Source organism: Rhincodon typus, chromosome 2 (assembly GCF_021869965.1).
Source record: "Rhincodon typus isolate 14 chromosome 2, sRhiTyp1.1, whole genome shotgun sequence".
Classification (NCBI taxonomy): domain Eukaryota; kingdom Metazoa; phylum Chordata; class Chondrichthyes; order Orectolobiformes; family Rhincodontidae; genus Rhincodon; species Rhincodon typus.
In genome coordinates, this window is record NC_063333.1 from 109948274 (window position 1) to 109971760 (window position 23487).

The window sequence follows — 23487 nt, forward strand, 5'->3', positions numbered from 1 at the left end:
TCTGTTTCCTTTATCCTCAAGGGCCTTGTTTGATTTCAGTTTCCTAAACTAACAAATGCTTCCTTTCTCCTTTTAACTAAACTTACAACATCTCTCATCACCCAAAGTCCCCGAAATTTGCCATCCTTATCTTTCATACTCACAGAAAAATGCTGATTCTGAACTCTGGTCAACCAGCTTTTAAAAGACTCCCACATGTCAGATGTGGGTTTACCTTCAAACATCTGCCCATGATCCAATTTTTCCAATTCCCACCTAATACTGTTTTAACAGTCTTCCCCCAATTTAGCACTTTCACCTGGGGGCCAGTCTTATCATAGTCATACAGCATGGAAACAGACCCTTCGGCTCAACCGATCATTGCCAACCATGGTCCAAAACTAAATTAATCCCACCTGCCTGCACGTGGCTCATATTCCTCCAAACACTTTTTATTCATGTACTTATCCAAATGTCTTTTAAACATTGCAACTTTACCTGCATCCACCACTTCCTTTGGAAGTTCTTTCCACACATGAACGACTCTCTGTGCAGATGGGTGAAGGTGGGGCGGTGGAGAGTGTGCAACTTCAGTCTGTATAGATAAAACCTTCATGCAGTCTGAAAGGGCACCGGGAGACGACTCAGACTGTGGGGCACGGTGTCCGTGGTGCAGGGCCCCTGTCGAGTTCCAGATGGAAAGGAGTCAGTTCTTCCAGAAGCCAACCGTACGCCGAGCTGCCTCAAGTACAAGCGAGATGTCAGGGCCAAGTGTCTTGTCTGTCAGACTCTGGATGGCTCGGATTGCAAACTGGAGGTGGACCGGTGCCCTCACGGCCAACTGTACAGGCGTAATCCAGCCTGCTCCTCTGCCATCCAGCATGTCCTAACTCTGGTCAACCTTGCATCCCGAGTTTTCTCCTCCCTCACCAGTGCAAACAGTTCCCAAGGAGGGACCTGTTCTAAGCAGTGGCTCCCGATGAGAGCCACCACTCCCATAGAGGGAGAGCTCTGGCACGGGCCAACCGTATCCCATACTGTGATCAGCTCCAGAAAGAAGACAGGCAATTCCTGGAAGAACCCGGGACCACTGCATCAACAGGAACTGTGTGTCATAACAGAGGCTGTGCGCCTCACGGAAGAAATATGTCATCAGGGCACACCATCTTGGAGGAGTCTTGATGTAAAGGTATTGCTGCAGGGCCTGAAGGAGGAAAGTTACTACCTGGGTGTGAGGGCTTTTTCTGGATGGTGGTGATAAAGCCCGGGGGAGGGACTAAAGTGACCAGCCAGTACCACAACATTGTGGCCACCAACTGTGTTATGACCAGCACTCAAGCCCTGGAGGACAATACTTGGAGCTGTTCTGTCCAGCGTGCTAGACGAGCCCTCACCTTGCTTTCCAACTTGTGCCAATTTGCCAGCCAGGATCCTTCAAAGCAAAGGTGGACTCCTAGGTAGCAGAGGTGAGTGGTGCCCACGTGAAGCACTGGACCTCTTCCAGCAAGAGGTCCATCTGCCATGGACCGACCAGAAGTCCCGAGCACTTGCTCCTCGCGGACGATGCCATAGAGTAGACCTCCTGGCACTCGTGCATTCTCTGCGGGTCTGTGAACATGAGGAGCACGTCGTCGGCGAATGCCGATAGAGCTACCTCCAGCCTCAACCCGCACAGATCCAAACCTGACAGCAGCATACACAAGAGATGCAGGAATGCTTCCATGCAGAGAGAGCAAATATGGCTGGACAGGATAGCCCTGACATACTGCTCTTCCAAAGTGAAGGGGCGCTGTCAGGGACCCGTTGACTTTCACTAGGCACTGTGCGGCAGCTTGCAGAAGACGGATCTGAGCGACAAAGTGCATCCCGAACTCAAAAGCTCACAGAGTCCCGAGCAAATACTGATGATCCATTGCGTTGAACACCTTTTCCTGACCAAGGGAGAGAAAGGCGCTTGACAGGCCAGCCCTCTGGGAATAATAGATCACATCACAGACCAGATTGATGTTGTTGTGGATGCTGTGGCACTCGACGGTGTGGGAGTGGTCTGGTGGATCATGTGATCCAGCACGGTTCCAAGGTGAGTCGAAAGTACCCTGGCACTTGCTGAGGAGGGAGACTGGACACCGATTCTTTAACAAACAGAGACCCCCTTGGGCATCAGTGATAATTACCTTGCGCCAAGAAAGGGGCATGTCTTTGGTCGCAATACATTTCTCCAAGACCCGCACATTGTCACCCCTCAGAATGTCCTGAAGAACTCCATGGTCAGCCTATCCAGCTCTGCGGAACTTGCCCTTGGGAAGATGATTGAGGGTGACAAAGCACCTCTATCGCTCCATGGTCTTACTGCCCTCCCTCGCATTCAACCTTTCTCCCTTTCTTCTTTTCCTTAACAGTTTTTGGGGTATGCTAGGGGAAACTAGGGGCACCACTTGTTCATTCACACATTTATCATCGACAGGCTCCAGGCCGGGCTCTGAATGCCACACTTTCTTGATGAGCCCAGGGTCGCTATCTTCCAGAAGGGGCTTTGCCTGAGTCTGGCGGCCAAAAGTCTCAAGGCCACCTGGAGAATCTTCCTGGCAGGCCTCTCCGAAATGCTTGGTTATCTTCCAAGGTTTCTTCCCCTTCAGGTGCTCTCCTCTCACTCCGCTGGCATCCTGGGATGAGGCAGCTCTCTCCTCCAGGGACTGCGGGGTTGTCGCGAGGGAGGGGTGACAGTGCCAGCTACGGGCAATCGGATGTTGGTAGCAGCCTTGGAGGTAGGGCAGTTTCTCTGGAGGTGGACCCCTCCTTATAGATGACACCGCACACCCTCAGCCAACCAGAACACCTGGTAAGCATCACCCTCGTGCTCCACTGTAAATGCACCTTCAGGACCACCTCCTGGGCCAGGCAGATGAAAACCTGATGCCTTAAGGAATAAATGTCTCTCAGGCAGGCCACCTTCAGACCACACAGCAGCACCTCTGTAACATGGACATTTTTCAAGATGTCAGTATTTATTTCCCCATGTTCTGTATCTTCCATATCCTTCTCCACAGTAAACACTGATGCAAAATACTTATTTAGTATCTCCCCTGTCTTCTGCAGTTCCACACATAAGCGGCCTTGCTGATCTTTAAGGGTCCATATTCTCTCCCTAGTTACGTTTTTGTCCTTAATACATTTATAAAATCCCTTTTAGATGCTCCTTAACCCTACTTGCCAAAGCCATCTCCTGTCCCTTTTTGCCCTCCTGATTTCCCTCTTAAGTATACCCCTACTGCCGTTAAACTCATTGATATTTATATCCATTTAATGTCTCCCTCGTATTCTGAGGTTCAGCACAAAGCTGACCGTACTTGTTCTTGAGCATGACTATCTTAAAACTTAGTGAATTATGATCATGTTTCCAAAATGATCCCTCACTGAACTGCTCAGGCTTATTCCCTAATACAAGATCTAATAGTACAGCCCTTTCCCTAGTTGGATTATGTACATCTTGTTTCAATAAACCCTCCTAGATGCACCTAATCAATTCTTCCCCATCAAAACCCCCGACACTAAGGGAGTCCCAGTCAATATTGGGGAAGTTAAAATGCACCCCTACAACAACCCTTTTCTGAAGATGGGTCCAGACCCGAAATGTCAGCTTTCCTGCTCCTCTGATGCTGCTTGGCCTGCTGTGTTCATCCAGCTCAACACCTTGATATCTCCTACAACAACCCTGTTGTTTTTAAATCTTTGCATGATCTGGTTACATATCTGTTCCTGTATTTCCTGCTGGCTACTAGGAGGCTATAGTATAACCCCACATAGTGATTGCACCTTTCTTATTCAAAACTTGTACCATTTGTCTTGTAGGATGAGCTCTCCCAAGATTCCTCTCCTAATAGAGCTGTGACATTCTCTTCAATCAGTACTGCAAATCCCTATACCTTTTACATCCCTTTATATCATGCCTGAAACATTTAAACCCTGGAACGTTGAGCTTCTCATCCTGCCCTTCTCTCAACCAAGTTTCTGTCATGGCTACCACATCATAGTTCATTGTACTAATTCAGGCTTTAAACTCATCTGCTTTAACTCAGAGTATACAGCACAGAAACAGACCCTTTGGTCCAACTCGTCCATGCTGACCGGATATCCTATATAAATCTAGTCCCATTTGCCATCATTTGGCCCATATCTCTCTCAACCCTTCCTATTCAGCCAGATGCCTTTTAAATCTAGTAATTGTAGCAGCGTCCACCACTTCCTCTGGCAACCCATTCCATACATGCACCACCCTCTGTTTGAAAAAGTTACCCCTTAAATCCCTCTTATATCTTTCCCCTGTCACGTTAAACCTAATCCCTCTAGTTTTAGACTCTCCCATCCCTCAGAAAAGACCTTGCCTTTTTACCCTATCCATGCCCCTTATGATTTTATAAACCTCTATAAGGTCACTCCTCAGCCTCCAACACCCCAGGGAATGTAGCCCCAGCCTATTCAGCCAGTCCCTATAGCTCAAACCCTCCAACATTGGCAACGTCCTCATAGATCTTCTCTGAGCCCTTTCAAGTTTAACAATATCCTTCTACTGAATGCAATAGTCCATATCTGTAATACTCCTTGATAGAGAGGGATTTTAAAGAAGAGTCTTTAAGTCCCATGTTCAGTCACACAAATCAATCTATTTTCAGAGCTCCCTACCATGTGGAGAGGAAGAGCCTCTAGGTCATTCTACCTTTCCCAATAAAGTACAGAATATTTGTACATAGCACATTACAATGGTTACATGCAACATTGACATCAGTGCTTGCCACATCCCCTCTGACCTACACAGTGTTCCAATCCTGTGAATACACAACAATGGACAAGTTCATGGTCAACCTTAGGTCCTCCCAACACCTTGTGATGTTTGCCAGAACCCCATCATCTGTCTCTGAGTTCTTACAATACACCTTATTGACCATATTCTAACATCGATTGTTATGGCCCTTCCTAGACATTTGCCAGCTACATTGTATACTTGCTTTTAACAAAACAAATGATTTTTCAAATTCAGTTATGCAATTCATATTCCTTGCTGACCTTAGTACAGACGATTAGAAATGATGTTAATTTCTACCAATTGTTAAAATGTTTGTAATATCAGCTCCAACCTAAAGTTACTTGTAAAGTTATTCATAGTTACACCTAATTCTGTAACAAAGCTAACAATTTCGAGTGCAGCTTCCCTCTTACCGACTTGCGAAGTGGTGATTATTTATTCTCTCGAGGTCATAGTGACCCTGTTTCAAAATTGTTTCTTCCCCTGCCTTGCTATGTTATTTGTCTCATGATACTCTTACAAGGTTGTCTTGTTTATACCTTGTTGTTCAGATCTTCCTGTTGACAGAGAAAAAGTTTCTTCAAGTTTATCGAAACGAATCGCCTAAAGAAATCTAATTAAAATTTTCCAGTGTTTAATACATTAAACTACTATCTTTGCATGTGTGTGTCTAATATGTAATTATGATTATTTAAAAGGCCTCATCTAAGGTGGATCGAGTTTTCCCTTTCTATTTCCTATAAAAGTTGGAAATTTCAACTCTGATGATTTTCATCTGAGCTGCTTATCAGGGTCCCCATTTAACTAAGCCTCAGAGGCATTTTGTTGTCTGTGAAGGCTGTGGTTTGAGTTGTATGAAATAATGCAGCAGCTACAATTTTTTTCCACCATTTTTTCAATTAAAATAAAACCACAGGCAGCCATTGATATAATAGAAAGACTGTTGGTGCCTGTGATTCAGTCCTAGGGTTGTCTTTGACATCCACCCTGTGTTCTTGCAGAAAATTCAAAATGTGTCCTGTTAGCACAAATCAACCCCTTTACTTTCATTAACGGTGGTAAAACCTTTTTAGAATGTGGACTCATTGAATATTACTTCACCCCAGCAGTATTTTTTTTTACTTTTTATCTTCTAATGAGAAGTTGGCACATTTTAAGCTCTATTACCAAGATCCACACTTCAAAGAAACTTTAATGTTTACATTCAAAACACTTTGTGCAAAAAGTTACTTAAAATTGTTTCTTAAACTTCAAATCTATAGGTTGTACATTAAACTTTAACAAAATTGTGGAGCTATATAGTTTGTACAGGATTAGTAACTTGTAAATGCAACCTATTTTTGGTTATATTCTGTAGCATATATACTACGAGAATGGTTACTGCAAAGTAAGGTTTGAGATCCAAACATGAGCACTTTGAAAGTTGAACAAATTCTTGTGCTTTTCTTTTTGCAGCAATCGTTTAAGAGCAGCTTTTTAGATTTCTAGGAAGAGATTTTACAAGAGTGTGTGTAAATGTTACTTTGTTATCCATTGATTTCAGAACTGTAATTACTCATCACAGCATAAGAATTTGCAATGTTGCGCATTATCAGTGAATTGTTAAACTGAAGATAACAGAGCTGAGACAGATGTACCTAGATAACAAATAGATGTCTGTTTCTTCAATCCCAGTTACGTGTGATTGGTAACAATAACTAAAAGGAAATAAATCAATATGGTAAGCAAGCCATATACTTGATTGTCAATGTTTATTTCAAGCTGGTTCGGTTTCACACAATGTGCAAGATTTGTTTTCTCAAAGATAGGTTTCATTTTGGAGATTCTTTCTATAGTTGGTTGAACTTCTGTGTGAGGGACCACATTTCATTTTTTTTCTCACTCAAAGGGTTGATGGCCAAATTTTGGAAATCTAAGGTTTGGCACAAAATTAAACATGGATTTCAGAAGAGAAGTAGTGGTATGAAGCAAACAAACAGTTGACTCAGCAAAAAAACCTGAAAGCAATAAATTGATTTTTCTTTTAAAAATGAATAACTAGTAAAGAAGACTGTGTAAAAGTGCTAAATACTAGAGCTAACTAATAAAACCATGTTTGCCTTTTTGCTTAAAAAGAAGAATGAGTGAATGAAAGACAGAGACAGACTAAGCCCCAAGTCGGGTTGCCAGTAAAGGGAATCAAGGTCGACTGAGGAACTGAGTTTACTTCACATTGACCTTGTCTTCGCTGGTGTACACTCCAAGCTGGCCTTGGTACTCATACAAGAGTGTGGGATAGAAGCGAATGATGTTACTTCTGTTCCAGCCAAAAGTGTGGCTTTGGGGGACAGAATAGGAAGAGGTTAGAGTGTATGTGAGTGTCCAACTCATTGCCAGTTTTGGGGTTCACAGTCACTTTCTTGCTTGTTCACTCCTAATTACCCTCACTCCTTCACACACAGGTGCTTACCCCTTCTTGCTCTATCCTCTTCCCCGTACGTTTATTCCTCCTCTGTCTCTCCAAGTCCTACCTGCCCCCCCCTCTCTCTTTCTCTCTCTCTCTCTCTCTCTCTCTCTCTCTCTCTCTCTCTCTCTCTCTCTCTCTCTCTCTCTCTCTCTCTCCCCCCCTCTCTCCCCCTCTCTCCCCCTCTGTGTGTGTGTCTGTCTCTCGCTGCCTCATGCGTACAGCCTACCTGTTTCTCACTCCCTCTTGAATGCTTATCCCCTTCTCAAACACTCTGAAACTTTCCAACAAAACCCTTCTAGACATGCCCACCTTGAAGAGAAGTTATGCTCATCTCTCTGACGAAATTTGGGAGAACAGCATGCTGGGAGAACAACACATCATTTTCTGCTTGGTGAACTTGCAGCCCTCCAGACACAATATCGAGTTCAGTAATTTTTGGGCCTGAGCTCTCCCATGACCTAGCCCCCAACCCTACACACCAGGCCTTGTTACTACATAGCGTGCCATTACACACGACTTATTGTCCACCATTAACAGTCTCCATTACAGCTATTCACCCTCCTAGACAGATCGTTATCCACTTCTTTGTCTGTCCAACTGTTCTCCTGTCTTTTTGGGCTTTATCCCCACCTATTGTTTGCTTCTTACTCCCCCCACCTTCTGCATATAAACCGACATTTTCCTAGCTACTATCAGTTCTGAGGAAGGGTCACTGGATCCAAAAGGTTAACTCTGATTTCTCTTTGCACATGCTGCCAGACCTGCTGAGTTTTTCCACCAACTTCTGTCTTTTGTTTCTGAGTTACAGCATCCACAGTTCTTTTGGCTCTCAAACTCTCCATTTCACTCTCACACATACAGTGTTTCTCTCTCACCCTCATGCACATGCTAGCAGACTTTCACATTCACTTGTGCCCCTTGGACTCGGTGGCTATTTCACCATCGGAACTGCAGTCTTTAAGGGGCCAATGCCTGCAATGGACGGTGAGAGCCTTGTCTTCCCCTCCACATACCTGGCAACATGGACTCTCGCCTTCCACTCCAACGTCGCTCCCCACCTGGTTCACCTGGCTGCATGTACCATCTCTTCCCCACCCCCCCTCCCCATTCACTCACTTTGATTAACAAAGGAGTTGAATGTCATTGGTGGTAGGTAGGAATGTGGATGTGAGACTACATGCAGAACATTACTAAATAGCAGAGCAGGCTCAAGTGGCTACTCCTGATCCTAATTCGTATGTATGTCTTTTACTGTATACGTTTCTACATTCTCCTACCTTATTTGATTTACATCTAGGCTGCTTTCATTTTTGTAGATCCTTCCCCTTTCTCCATCCGTTTACGAGTTTACAGCCTTTGCCTGTTTACCCTTACCAGCAGGACATGTGTCCTATCCCATTGGTACAGCTGCTGCTGTAGAACTGTGATGGGATCAGCAAGTTCATAGGATTGCTGGTGGCCTGAGATTACAGGGAGGCATTACTCTCATCATTGACTTTTATTTTGTGGCATGGTTCAATGAGGCTGTGAAATAAACATCAAAGAAATTGAGTTGTTGCGTTTCAACTTCTCTGTTAGCCTTACTTAAAAAATAAATAAAAGCATTTGCATTTTCATTGTGCACCTTTTCAAGGTATACCAAAGTACTTCCGAAGTACGGATTTTTTGGAAACACATTTACCATTGTTTTATAGCACAAGCTATAATGTTTTGCAGAGAATTCTTCCATTTCCTTGATGATTGCTTATGATTAATACAAGTTCCTTTTGCATTCAGGTAGTGTGCCTTCTCTAGCAGCTGGCCTACTATTTGGGAGTGCAGCTGGGTTTGGTGCTTATCAGATTACTCAAGACCCCAAGAACATATGGTTGTCTTTAAGTGAGTAATCTGATCACATTTCTAATGAGTTTGTTTGTATATTGTTTGTTGTCCTTTCTACTGTTTTGTAGGGATGGTGTGTGCAGCTATAATATGCAAGTTTAAAAGAATAACTTGCTTCTGTCTTTGTGCAGTATTTTTTGCAAAAATGTACTTTATTTGTAAAATATCTATAAGTGGGTTATAACTCAGTTCAAATTGGATGTAACAGAAAATGTAATAAAATATCACATTTTGCAATTGAGCATTTATACTCTTAGTACCTCATTCCAAATGCAAAATTGGAACAGCTACAGAATTTGACAAGAACTATACATATATATTTAAGTACACAACCCAACGGGTCCAATAAGTGGACAGCCCCTTGGTACAGCATGCCAAAAAGAATTTAGACACTGACCTTCTCCACAGCATTTTGGTGGCAGCAGCTGCAAGCTTTAGTGCATCCCTCAGCATGTAGTCCCGGACCTTGGAATGCACATGTATGCAACACGCAGTCGAGGACAACTCTTTGCACTGAAAGGCCAACAGATTTCAGGCAGACCAAAGAGCGTCTTTCACTAATTTGATGTAACTGGTAAGGGAATACATTATGAATGGTAGGACCCTGAGAAGCACTGAGGATCAGAGGGATTGTGCATCAGTCCCTTAAGTTAGGTAAGGAGGATAAAGTGGTTAAGAAGACATATGGTATACTTGCCTCTACTAGCTAAGGCATGGACTTTAGGAGCAGGGAGTTAATGCTGGAACTGTATAAAACATTGGTTAGGCCGCAGCTAAAATATTGTGTGCAGTTCTGGAATCTGCATTATAGCAGGGATGTGATAGCACTGGAGAGGATGCAGAGGAGATTTACCAGGATGTTGCCTGGGCTGGTGAGTGTTTTATGAAGAGAAATTGGACAGACTGGGTTGATTTTCTTAAAGCAGAGGAGATTGAGAGGGGACATGATTCAGATGTATAAAATTGAGAGGGGCATAGCTAGTGTAGACAAGAAGAAAATGTTACCAAAAATAGAAAGAAAATCTGTGGATGCTGGAAATCAGAAATAACAAAAGGAATTGTTGGGAAAACTCAGCAGGTCTGTGAAGAGAAAGCAGGGTTAACATTTCGAGTCTAGTGACCCTTCTTCAGAAACTTTTCCCCTTGATTGAAGGATCATTGACAAGGAGGCCTAGCTTTAAAGTAAGGGGCAGAAGTTTAGGGCGGCACGGTGGCACAGTGGTTAGCACTGCTGTCTCATAGCGCCAGGGACCCAGGGCGACTATCTTTGTGGAGCTTGCACGTTCTCCCCCTGTCAGCGTGGGTTTCCTACGGGTGCTCCAGTTTCCTCCCACAGTCCAAAGATGTGCAGGCTAGGTGGATTGGCCATGCTAAATTGCCTGTAGTATTCAGGGATGTGTAGATTAGATGGGTTATGTGGGATGGGTCTGGCTGGGATGCTGTGTGGGTCAGGGTGGACTTGTTGGGCCAAAGGGCCTGTTTCCACACTGTAGGGATTCTGAGATGTAAGGAAAAATGTCTTCATCCGGGGCGTGGTGGGAACTTGGAGCTCACTGCCTTTAAGGGTGGTGAAGGCAAAATCCCTCTTAACATTTTCAGACATATTAACGTATGCAATTGTGATTCAAGGCTATGGACCAAATGTTGGAAGATAGGATTAGAATAGTTAGGTAGTTGTTTTTGACTGGCACAGATGTGATGGGCCAAAGGGCCTTTCTCTGTGCTTTAGATCTCTATAACATTATGACTATGACTCAAGCCATGCCTTGATGCTTGTTAGAAAGTTCTGGTGATAAGTTATTCATGCCTCATGCTTCTGACAGACTGTCTAGGGAGTCATCCAACAGAATTAAATCTGTCCTTTTCCTACAGGAGTTCAGGGATGTTATGTGCTGATCACTGCCTGATGGACATGTGGTTGAAGTGTTTCTCTGCATAAACCTTCTTTCTGAAAGGAGAAGGTGATATAGTATGGTCCAACTACAGGAGTGTTCCACAGCAAGGTGGCCAGATCTTTGTGCATTGAGATGTGTATCAATGCCCCATGAAATGTTGGTGCAAACCAAGAATGTACAACCTACATTCATAGGGTCTTACTGCTTGACTTGTTTCGTTTTAATTTGGCAGACCTGGAATTTGGAAAAGCCTGTTTTTATTTCTGTTTTCTCATTGGTGGATAGATCTTAAATTAGACATGTTAGTTTCAGCAACTTGAGATTCATGGAAATTAACGACAAAATAGATATAAACTTCATATTTAAGAATTTAAAAAATATAAGAAATCCAAAAAGTTAAAAATTGCAGTATGTGGAAATTTTCACTTTGCCAAGTTTCCTTTACTAAATCCTACAGTGTCAGTATTGCAGCTGTAACTTTGTGGATATTTTTAATCAACCTGTTCATTTCTGAGGAAGGTTACGCTTGAGCCTGGACTTTCTGGCTTACAGGTAGGAACAGCAGCACCGATGAACATTGCATCAACAAGGCTCCTTCAACAACAATGTCCAAACTTGCCACCTAAACTGCCTAAAATGACAAGGGCAACAGATGCATGAAAACAGAACACTACTGCAGATTTACCCCCAAGCCACTGTTGCGATGTTCAGTAGAGTACTTGTGGATTGGAAGGCAGGATGTTAGAATTTGGTATTTGTAAACTGCTGGTGTTTATAAACTGCTATGGGGAAAGCAGTGTGTGGTCCCTTTAAAAGCTGTGCTTTTTCTATGCTTAGAGATTCAAAAAGGATGTCTGTGGGTTTTCAGGTGCACAAAGCATCTGAATTGAAACATCTGTATCAAAAGGCTACGCTGTTAGCAGGAAGAGCAGCCATTTTTACCAAGACAACAGGTTTTTCAATTTAGCTAATTAATTTAAACCAGGCCTTTAGCTGCCAAAAACCAGTTAAATTTAAATCTGATGGTTTTGTCAACATAGGACCAATCCTGTTGTAAGAAATTAATAGGTCATCAATGGTATAAAAAATGACAGCGTTTGGAAAATCGGGGGAGAGCCAACTGTCATCTGCCAAAAGAGCCACACTCGACTCTAAAAGAAAGAATAACTAGCTCTCTCAGAATTCTCTAAGCCTTAGAGTAAGCTCCATCCGTATTAAAGGTACCTACGGCACAAATAGTTAATGTTCCTGACAAAAGAATTCAACAGAGAAGGCGTTCCTGACAGGAGAATTCGTCAGAGAAGACACAGAACATTCTAGAAGACGTAATCAAGAAACTAAATTCTATTTTTTTAATTTTATATAAGTGGGACTTATATTTATTGGAACAGCATACCATTATAATCGTGTTTTATTCGGGAATAGTTAGTAGTTAGAAGGGATTTATTCAGTTTTTTAATAGTTTAGTTAGTCTGTTCATTGTTAGAGTTAGATAAATAAATTGTTACTTGTTGATTTATAAAGAGAGTGTCAGGGGTTTATTTTTATTTAACCACTCCTTTATAACAGATTGGGAACTCTTTTAACAGATTATAGGGTGAGGTGGCCTCTCTGGGTGTTCCGGTTTTAGTTATCAAAGTGGGGTGGGGGGTCGACCTCCACTTTATAACACCACAAACCATCCTAATTTGGAAGTATACCACTGTTCCTCCACTCTCACTGGATCAAAACCCTGGAACTCCTTTCCTGACATCACTGTCAGTGTACCAGTGCAATTTGCAGTGCTGGTGTTAAGGAAGATAGTTGATCACGAAATTCTCAAAGGCAATTAAGACTGGACTATAGCCAGCAAAATCTATGTCTCTCAAAAAATTATATAAAAAAACTGAACTGAATAATTTGAAAAAGAGAGGCTTAAGTACAGAGTTCTGTGCAATCCGATCCAATCTGTGCCTCGAGGAGGCAATGGCCTCGTGGTATTGTCACTGGACTGTTAATCCAGAGACCCAGATAATGTTCCAGGGACCTGGGCTCGAATCCCACCATGGCAGATGGTGGAATTTGAATTCAATAAAAATATCTGGAATTAAGAATCTAATCATAGAATCCCTACAGTGTGGAAACAGGCCCTTCGGCCCAACAAGCGCATCCCACCCAGACTCATCCCTCATAACCCACCTAATCTACACATCCCTGAACACTGTGGGCAATTTAGCATGGCCAATCCACCTAGCCTGCACATCTTTGGACTGTGGAAGGAAACCGGAGCAAACCCACGCTGACACGGGGAGAACATGCAAACTCCACACAGCCTGAGGGTGGAATCAAACCCGGGTCCCTGGTGCTGTGAGGCAGCAGTGCTAACCACTGAGCCACTCAGTGATGACCATGAATGCGTTGTCGATTGTCAGGAAAAACCCATCTGGTTCACTAATGTCCTTTAGGGAAGGAAACTGCCATCCTTACCTGATCTGGCCTACATGTGACTCCAGACCCACAGCAATGTGGTTGACTCTGAACTGCTCTCTGGGCAATTAGGGATGGGCAATAAATGCTGCCTAGCCAGCGATGCCCACATCCCGTTAATGAATAAAACCGAATTGGATGCAATACTCTAGTTGTGGGTTAGCCAGAGCTTTATAGAAGTTCAGCCGGACTTCCCTGCTTTTTGTATGCAGTATATCTACTCTTTAAGCCCTTCTGCTTTTTTCACCACTCTGAATATACTTTACCACCTTCAAAGAATGTTGCATATACACCCCAGGTCTCTATTCATGCACAATCTATAGAACTGTGTCATTAAGTCTATATACACCTCCCTGTCTGATATCTTTGGAAAATTTTAAAAATTTAAACGTCTGTACTACAAATATTTTAACTATGCACATACGTCAAAGTAGCAGTGATTCTAGCACAAATTTCTGAGAACATGTTATAAAGCAGAGGTTGACCCTCCTCTGAGAAGCAAAACCAAAACATCCAAAGAGGAGCACCTCGGCCTATTATCTGTAAAAAGGAATGTGAAAAGTGGCATAACCTGCCTTTCAGCAACCTCTAGTGGTTAAATAAAATAAATCCCTGACTCTCACTTTACAATCAACAAGTAACAATTTATTTGTCTAATTCTAACCCTGAACAAATTAGTTAAACTATAAAGAAGCAGAATAAATTCCTTCTAACTACTAACTATTCCCAAATAAAACAAGATTCTAATCGTATGATGTTTCAATAAATATAAGTCCCACGTTCTTAAAAAAAAAAAGTAGAATTTAGTCCCTTGAAATTACAAACAGGTTATGTGTCTTTCGGAATGTTCTGTGCCTTCTCCATCAATTCTTCTGTCAGGAAGGTTAACTAGTTGTGCCATGGGTAGCATGGTTATTTAGATGGTGCTTTCTCTAAGACATAGAGGAGTCTGTGAGAACCAGTGATTCCCTTGTCAGAGTACTGTATCCAACTTCGCAACAAACACCATTGTTTACCATCAATCAGTCTGAAAAATAACCATTTACCATGACTTGGCAGCATCTGTGAAGGAAAAAACAGAGTTAACATTTCGAGTCCGGTGACCTTTCCTCAGTTCTGAGGAAGGGTCACTGGACCCGAAACGTTAACTCTGTTTTTTCCTTCACAGATGCTGCCAGACCTGCTGAGCTTTTCCAGCAACTTTGTTTTTGTTCCTGATTTACAGCATCCGCAGTTCTTTCGGTTTTCGTTTACCATGACTTGCTGTTTTCTGGTTTTAAGACTTCTCTATTTATCCAACCTGGCACTGAACATAAAAAAAAAACAATGAACTGAGGATGTTGGAAATCAGAAACACAAACAGAAATTGCTGGAAAAATTCAGCAGGTATTTCAGCATCTGTAGAGAGAAAGCAGAGTTAACATTTTGGATCCAGTGACTCTTCAGAAGTGGCACTGACCTTCTGTTTCATAAGTCCCCATTGTTAACCAGTGTTTCATATGGTGCTTTGCCAAATATTATCTTAAAATCCACATAGAGAACACTTATTGCTTTCTCTACATCAGGCTTCTTACTTCGAATCATAGAATCTCTACAGTGTGGAAGCAGGCCATTTGGCCCATCAAGTCCACACCAACCTTCCGAAGAGCATCCCACTCAGACTGTCACAACCCTCCACCCTATTCCTGTAACCCTGCATTTCCCATGGCTAGTTCAGCTGGAACATTATGGACAATTTGAGCATGGCTAATCTACCTTACCTGCATATCTTTGGACTGTGGCAAGAAACTTGAGCATCAGGAGGAAAACCACATTCACAGGGAGAATGTGCAAACTGGATCACTGGATGAAATAATGGATCTTATTTTTCCAAAGATATGCTGGAATATGAGCTCAAAAACCTCTTGACTCAAGGTTCAGATTTAATTCAATGCAACTTAGCACAAAAGTGGGATAGTGCATGCAACACTTGCATATAATACATTGGCAATGCAAGCATTTACTACTGCTGTGCATTAACTAAACCCATGAGAAATGATGAGAGCTTGCTTCTGGGAAACAATGGGGGTTTCAGTCAGGCAGTGTGAACAGGTTGCAGTTATAAGATTGAGACCATTAGCTGCAATACAATGCAATCTCTGATCATCCACAACTAATTTTAGAATGCCACACAAGAATTATGAGTAAGAATAGGTCATTTGGCCCTCAAGCCTACTCCACTATTTGTTAAGATCAAGACTGATTTGATTGTGGCTTTAACTGCACATTCCTGCCTATTCTTCAAAGAATTTATTCCTGTAAAACTTTGTCTAGGTAATTCAGTTAAATTAATCAAGCATGGTGTGCCTTTTATAAATCTGTGCTGCTCTTCTTTAATTAACTAAAATCTTTCCAAATACTTGTTGATTTTTTTTTTCCCTCTGATCATTGCTTTTCAAATCTTATCTACACTGATGTTAAACTTTCTGCTGAGTAATGTTTGTGTCTTTGTACTTTAAAGTTGCTTCAGGAGCACTGACTGGAATAATGGGAATGAGATTCTACAATTCAGGAAAATTCATGCCAGCAGGATTAGTCGCAGGAGCAAGGTAATGATATAGCTCCTCATGTATACCCAACAAAGAAGTTTATATTGCTGAAAACTTTATTTTAATATTAGCGGAAATATCTTTGATTAATAGATAATTCCAAAATTCTGCCCTTTTAGACAGATGAACTTTAGTGACTTCTCACCATAAACGTGAATCACTTTTATTTCAAGAGACTGATCGTTGTCTTGTGGTAAAACTCTTATTGGCCTTTCCTTGTTACATATTCCACAACTTAATTATACTCCTATTAAAAATGGCCAATTTCTGCTGACCTGGGCAAATGTGGGCAACTGCGCATGTGTGTTGATCTGGAAACATGCATGTGCACAATTGCAGGTCCTCTACGTCATCCTGCCTTCTCTTTCTCTTCCCCTCTCTCCTCCCTCCTCCCATCTGGGCCAATTTCCTCTAGGCGTCTTGCATTCTCACTTCCCACTGCAGTACCCCGTTTCAATATTGTGTCTCTTCTCTGTGGATGCTCACTGCAGCTTTTGCACATGATACCTGTGGCAAGGTGGTGAAGGAACCAACAAGAGGGATGATCTTGTGGAGATGAATCGTAGAGTCATAGAATCCCTACAGTGTGGAAGCAGGTTACTCGGCCTATTGGGTTCACACCGATCCTCAAAGAGGATCCCACCTTGACCCTGCGTTTCACGTGGCTAACCCATCTAAACTGCACGTCTTTGGACTGTGGGAGGAAACTGGAGCACCAGGAGGAACCCCATACAGACACGGGAAGAATGTGCAAACTCCACACAGAGGGTTGCCTGAGGTTGGAATCGAATCCGGGTCTGTGTTGCTGTGAGGCAGTAGTGCTAACCACTGAGCTACTGTGCTGCTCTAAGTCTTGTCTTCACATAATGGATACCCTCCATTACATTGTGCTAAATGGAGTTCACACTGGGCATCCATGAAATGCTGTGTGCCATCAGCAGCAGAATTTTGCTAAAACACACTCGCTGGCCTTTGGCCTGGCATAGCTGCCAACTCTGCCATTACGATCAGATGATGTCGTCCACCCTTTTTTGATGAAGAGCGCAAGAGGACATGCCAGGAGTAGCACCAGGCATGAGGATAAGCAGCAAGTAATAGATAGGGTTAAGTGATTTCACAACCAGCGAGTCAGATTTGAGCTCTGCAGATGTGCCACATTCAGCCGTGAGTGGTAGAGGATAACAAAACAACCCACTGGAGGAGGAGGATCCACAAATATCCCTATGTCCTACAACAGTGGAGAATAGCACGTCAGTGCAAAAGATAAGGCTGCAACATTCAACAATCTTCAGCCAGAGGCACTGAATAGATTGTCCATCTTAGCCTCCTCTGGAGAGGTCCTTAGCATCATAGATACTAACTAATGCAATACAGTCCATGTGATATCAGGAAATGGCTGCAGGCATTGGTGTTGCAAAGGCTATGGGCCTCAGTAACATTCTGGCAACAGTACAGAAGACTTGTGCTCCAGAACTTTGCCTAGCCAAGCTGCTTCAGTCCAGCTATAACAGAGGCATTTACCCAATAATGTTGAATGTTGTCCAGGTATGGCTTCTACACAGAACAAAACCAAACTAGCCAACTACTGCCTCATCAGGCTGCTTTTGATCATCAGTGAAGGGGCTATCAAGCTATCAGTCGTGCTATCAAGCACCACTTGTTTGGAGTTAACCTGCTCAGTGGCACTCAGTTTGGGTTCTGCCAGGACCACTCAGCTCCTAACCTCAAATGCACCTTTGTTATACATAGACAAAGGAACTGAACTCCAGAAGTGAGTGAAAGTGACTGTCCTTGACATCAAGGCCACATCGGACTGAATGTAGCATCGAGGAGCCCTAGCAAAACTAGAGTCCGTGGTAATAAGAGGGAAACCTCTCTGTGTTGGTTGAAGTCACGTCTGGCACAATAGAAGATAGTTGTTGAAGGTTAGACATCTGAGGTCCACAACATCTCTGCGGGAGTTAACAGAAACTGTGAGCAGGAGGAGGCCATTCAGCCCTTCACACCTGCTCCATCATTCAGTATGATCATGGCTGATTCTCAATAACATCCCTGCTTTCTCCCCATATCCCTTGATATCTTTAATAATTAACAATTTATCTACCTCTTGCTTGAATGAATTCAGTACTTTGGCCTCCTCAGCCTTCTATGGTAGAGAATTCAGTAGGTTGCTCATCTCGGTCTTAAATGGCCTATCCCATATCCTGAGACTGTGATTAGGAGATAGCAAGAACTGCAGATGCTGGGAAGTCAGAGTCAATACAGAGTGGAGCCAGAGGAACACAGCAGGTCATGCTGCATCAGAGGAGCAGGAAAGTTGACGTTTCAGGTCAGGATGAAGGTCCCGACCTGAAACGTCGACTTTCTTCTCCTCTGATGCTGGCTGACCTGCTGTGTTCCTCCAGCTCGGCACTGTATTGATCCTGAGACTGTGATGCCTAGTTTGAGACTCCTCAACGAGGGAAAATATCCTTCCTGCATCTAATCTGCCAAACCGTGTTAGAATTTTGTACATTTCAATCAGATCCCTCCTCATTCTTCTAAACTCTAGTGAATACAGGCCTAGGTGAAACAATCTCTCCGAATAAAAAATCGTACCATGCATGGTATCAGCTTAGTGAACCTCTGTTGCACTCCCTGTATAGCAGGTATATCATTTTTTAGGTAGTAAGACCAAAACTTTTATATGCAATCCTCTACTAAGAGAGTAATACCATTAAAACATCCCTGCCTCTGAACTCAAATCTTTTTGTAATGAAGACCAACATACCAGTTACCTTCCCAAGTACTTGCTGCACTTGACTTATGTGTAAGGACCCCAGATCCCTTTGTACATCCTCATTTCCTAATTTATCACCATTTAAATAATACTGTCTTTCTGATTTTCACAGCAAAGTGTATAACTTCACATTTAGCCATGTTGTATTGCATCTGCCACATGTTTGCCTACTCATTCAACTTGTATAAACCACTTTGAAGCCTTGGTACATCCTCTTCACAGCTCACAATCCCACCAGTTTTGCGGCTGCAACAAACTTAGAAATGTCGCATTTGGTTCTCTCATGCTGATTATTTATGGATATATTTTGAAGAGCTACGGGTGAAGCACTGATCCTTGCAGTGCCCCAGCAGTCCCTGCCTCCCGGAAAAAGATCTATTCATTCCCACTCTGTTACCTGTCCTTCAACCAATTCTTAATCCATGCAAATATATTATCCTCTGTGCCATTCTTTAGAATCATAGAATTCCTACTATGTGGAAACAGGCCCTTCAGCCCAACAAGTCCACACCAACCTTCAGAGCATCCCACCCAGACCCATCCCCCTATTCCACACATTCCTGATTCCTATGGACAATTTAGCATGGCCAATCCACCTTGCCTACACATCTTTGGACTGTGGGAGGAAACCGGAGCACCTGGAGGAAACCCACGCAGAGATGGGGAGAATGCGCAAACTTCACTCCCGAGGGTGGAGTCGAACCCAGGCTCCTGGCGCTTGAGGCAGCAGTGCTAACCACTGAGCCACCGTTCCGCCCCTAATTTGGGAACTTATCAAAAACCTTCTTAAAATCCAAATGCACTACATCTACTGGCTCTCCCTTACCTACTAATTACACCTTTTTTAAAAAAAAAAGTAGATTTGTTAAGTGTGATTTGCCTTTCATAAAGCCATGCTGGCTTTGTCCAATCCTCTTAATGCTTTCCAAGTGTCTTTTGGCATTTCCCCACTATTGATATTAGGCTAACTGGTCTGTAACTTGTCTTTTTTTCTCTCCCTCTCTTTTTAAATAATGAGGTTACATTTGTAACCCTCCAGTCTGTTGGAATTTCACCAGTGTTTATAGTAGTTTGGAAAATGACCATGAATCTGTCCAGTATTTCCAAAGTCACTTGCTGGGCTGTAGATTATCAGGCTCTGGATAGTGTCCTTGGCTGGGGTAGTTATCTTTGGTCTAACCATCTTCAACTGCTTCATCAATGACTTTCCCTACATCATAAGGTCAGAAGTAGGAATGCTTGCTGATAATTGCTCAATTTTCAACACCATCCATAACTCCTCAGATACTAAAAGAGTCCTTGTTCAAATCCAGCCAGATCTGGGTAAAATTTGTGCCACACAAGTACCAGGCAATGACCACCTCCAACAAGCGAGAATCTAACTGACTTATTTGACATTCAGTGGTATTTTTTGTTTCTGAATCCCCCACTATCAATGTCCTGGGGGTTAGTATTGACCAGAAACTGAAATGGACTAGCCATATAAATGTAGTGTCTGCAGGAGCAGGTCAAAGGCTATGAAAATTGCAGTGAGTAACTCACTTACTAGCTCCCCAAAACCTGTCCACCATATGTAAGGCATAAGTCAGGAGCGTGATGGGAAGGTAGATGAATGCAGCTCTAACAACACTGAAGTTTGATATCACTTCTATTCGGTGCCCCCCACCCCACCCCACCTCCAGCAGCCACCAAGACATCAAGGAACAAATATGTAGGTAGATTAAGGAAAGAGTTATAATGGAGGGTGACTTTAACTTCCTTAATATTGACTGGGACTCCCTTAGAGCAAGAAGCAAGAAGAGGGTTTCTTGAAACAGTACGTGAGTAGTCCAACTAGACGAGGGGTTATACTGGACTTTGTATTGGCTAATGAGTCTGGCCAGGTTACTGACCTTTCAGTAGGAGAGCATTTTGTAAACAGTGATCGCAACTCCTTATGTTTTAAGATGGCTATGGATAAGGATAAGCCAGGACCTTGCGGGGAGGACAAATTACTTCAGTATTAGGCAGGAGCTAGGGAGTGTTAATTGCAAGGAGCTGTTATTGGGCAAGTCTATATCTGACATGTGGGAGTTGTCTAAAGACTACTGATCAGGGTTCAGGACTGGCAAGTTTCAGTAAGGAGGAAGGGCAAGGATGTCAAGGGAGGTTGTAAATTTAGTCAAAAGGAACGAAGAAGCAAATGTAAGGTTTAGGAAGCTAAAATTGGATAGGGCCCGTGAGGAATATAAAGCCGGAAAGAACTCGAGCATGGAGTTAGGAGAGCAAGAAGGGGTCATGAAATGACCTTGGCAAGTAGGGTTAAAGAGAATCCTGAGGCATTCTATCCATACATTAAAAACAAGAGGACAACTAGAAGAAGGTAGGACTATTCAAGGATAAAGGAAGGAACTTGTGCTTGGAGGCAGAGGATGTGGGCGAGATCCTAAATGAATACTTTGCATCAGTATTCACCCAGGAGAAGGATATGGAGGATAGTGAAATTAGTGTGGAGCATGCCAGTATGCTAGGGCATTTTGAGAACAAGAAGGAAGTGGTATTAGATCTCTCGAAGAGCATTAAGGTGAATAAGTCCCCAGGGCCTGATGGTATCTACCCCAGGTTATTGAGAGAGGCAGGGGAGGAGATTGCTGGGGTCTTGACCAAGATCTTTGTATCCTTGCTAGCCACTGGAGAGGTCCCGGAGGACTGGTGAGTAGCTAATGTTCCTCTGTTCAAGAAGGGAAATCGAGTTAATCCAGGAAACTATAGACCAGTGAGTCTCAGATCGGTGGTTGGGAAGCTACTGGAGAGAATTATTAGGGTTTGGATTTACAAGCCTTTGGGAAAGCACGGCCTAATTAGGGACAATCAGTATGGCTTTGTGCGGGGCAGGTCATGTCTTTCTAACTTGATTGAATTTTTTGAGGAGGTGACAAAGGTGGTCGATGAGGGTAGAGCAGTGAATGTTGTCTAATGGATTTCGTTAAGGCTTTTGACAAGGTCTTTCATGGTAGGCTCATCCAGGAAATTAAAATACATGGGATCCACAGTGACTTAGCTGCTTGGATTCAGAACTGTCTTTCCCATAGAAGGTAGAAGGTGGTGGTGGAAGGGTGTTTTTCTGGCTGGAGGTGCACGACTAGTAGTTTTCCACAGGGACCTCTGCTGTTTGTTTGGTGCAACACCTTGGGCCAAAGGGCCCATTCCTGTGCTGTGCTGTACTGTACTATGTTCTATCATACGGGACAAAGCACTTGATTGGCACTACATCTACAAATATTCACTTCCTCCTCAACTGCTGCTCAGTAGCATTAATATGTATCATCTACAGGATGCCCTGCAGAAATATACCAAAGCTCCTTAGATTTCTTCTTCCAACCCCATGACCACAACCATCTAAAATGACAAAGGCAGTAGAAAAATGGAACTCTGTCACCCGCACGTTCCCCTCCAGGCCACCCATCCTGACATGGAACTATTTTGCTGTCCCTTAAGTATTGCTGGGTCAAAATGCTGAAGCTCCCTCCCCAACAGCCTTGTGAGTGTATCTACATGAATTGGACTGCAGCTGTTCAAGAAGGTAGCTCAACACCATCTTCTCAAGTGCATTTGGGATGGGCAATAAATGCTGGCCAAGCAGCTGATACCCATATCCCATGAATGGAGTTTAAAAAAAAATGATCGTAGCCTTTTTTTTCTCAAGTGTAGACAAATGGATTCTGTCCTTACTCCGTCTAGGATATTATCACTTCTGATAATCATACTGTCTTCACCAATCAGTACTATTACTCCACTTCCATTTTTCCTTTCTCTATTTTTTCTGAATCCTTTATATTCTTTATATCAAACAGCCGGTCCTCACCACTTTTAAGACACATTTTCTTTCTTGCCACTCCATCATATTTCTGCTGTACAATATTGAGTTTATCCCTCAATAACTTTATTTGTCATAGTGCCTTTACAAATCTGGACTCTAATTTTTCTTTGTAGCCTTTCTTAAGCTGCTTATACCTAACATTGCACTACTCGCTTCTCCAGTACTGTCTGACCCTCTCACTTCATGTACACTATCCCTGTACTTTATCCCTGTTATTTATGTTTGTATGCTGGTGCTCATCTCCCTGTAATGTCTTTAGATTTGTTGAATTGCATGTTTCAATAAGTTTTGCATATTTTCCTAATCAGTAATAATTCTTGTTTGTTCCTCCCACAGCTTCCTGATGCTTGGAAGACTTGGTCTGAAAATGCTTGAAAGATCCCACAAATCATGAACTAGTTTCTTTCCTGAAAGAAAGTTTTGTATATGTCTTTTGAATCACTGACTATATTTAATTTTTATCGTATAAACTTACAAAGTGAATCTTGAACTGAATCTGAACAGAATTTAATTCAATAAATCTTGATTCAAAGATTCTTTGATAGTTGATGAGCTTTGTTTGGAAGAAATTTTCTACTGATCCATTAGGAAAGAATCTTTTTCACAATGATCTGGAGGAAGGTTTAGATGGTCTGATTAGCAAGTTTGCAGATGACACTAAGATTGGTGGAGTAGCAGATAGTGAAGGGGACTGTCGGAGAATGCAGCAGACTATAGACAGATTGGAGAGTTGGGCGGAAAAATGGCAGATGGAGTTCAATCCAGGCAAATGCGAGGTGATGCATTTTGGAAG

The 23487-nt window shown here is 42.8% G+C and overlaps 1 protein-coding gene across 2 annotated transcripts in view; it reads left to right on the forward strand.

Moving 5' to 3' along the window:
- Positions 1-23231, forward strand: part of LOC125486866 (transmembrane protein 14C-like) — a 47604-nt gene extending 24373 nt beyond the window's left edge. For both annotated transcript variants that reach the window (XM_048616370.1, XM_048616375.1), the window contains 3 exons: positions 9003-9104; positions 15969-16056; positions 23031-23231. In XM_048616370.1, the coding sequence (XP_048472327.1) occupies positions 9003-9104; positions 15969-16056; positions 23031-23088 (248 nt within the window). In that variant the 3' untranslated portion in view covers positions 23089-23231. The remainder of the gene's footprint in view (positions 1-9002; positions 9105-15968; positions 16057-23030) is intronic.
- The last annotated feature ends 256 nt before the right edge of the window (positions 23232-23487 follow it).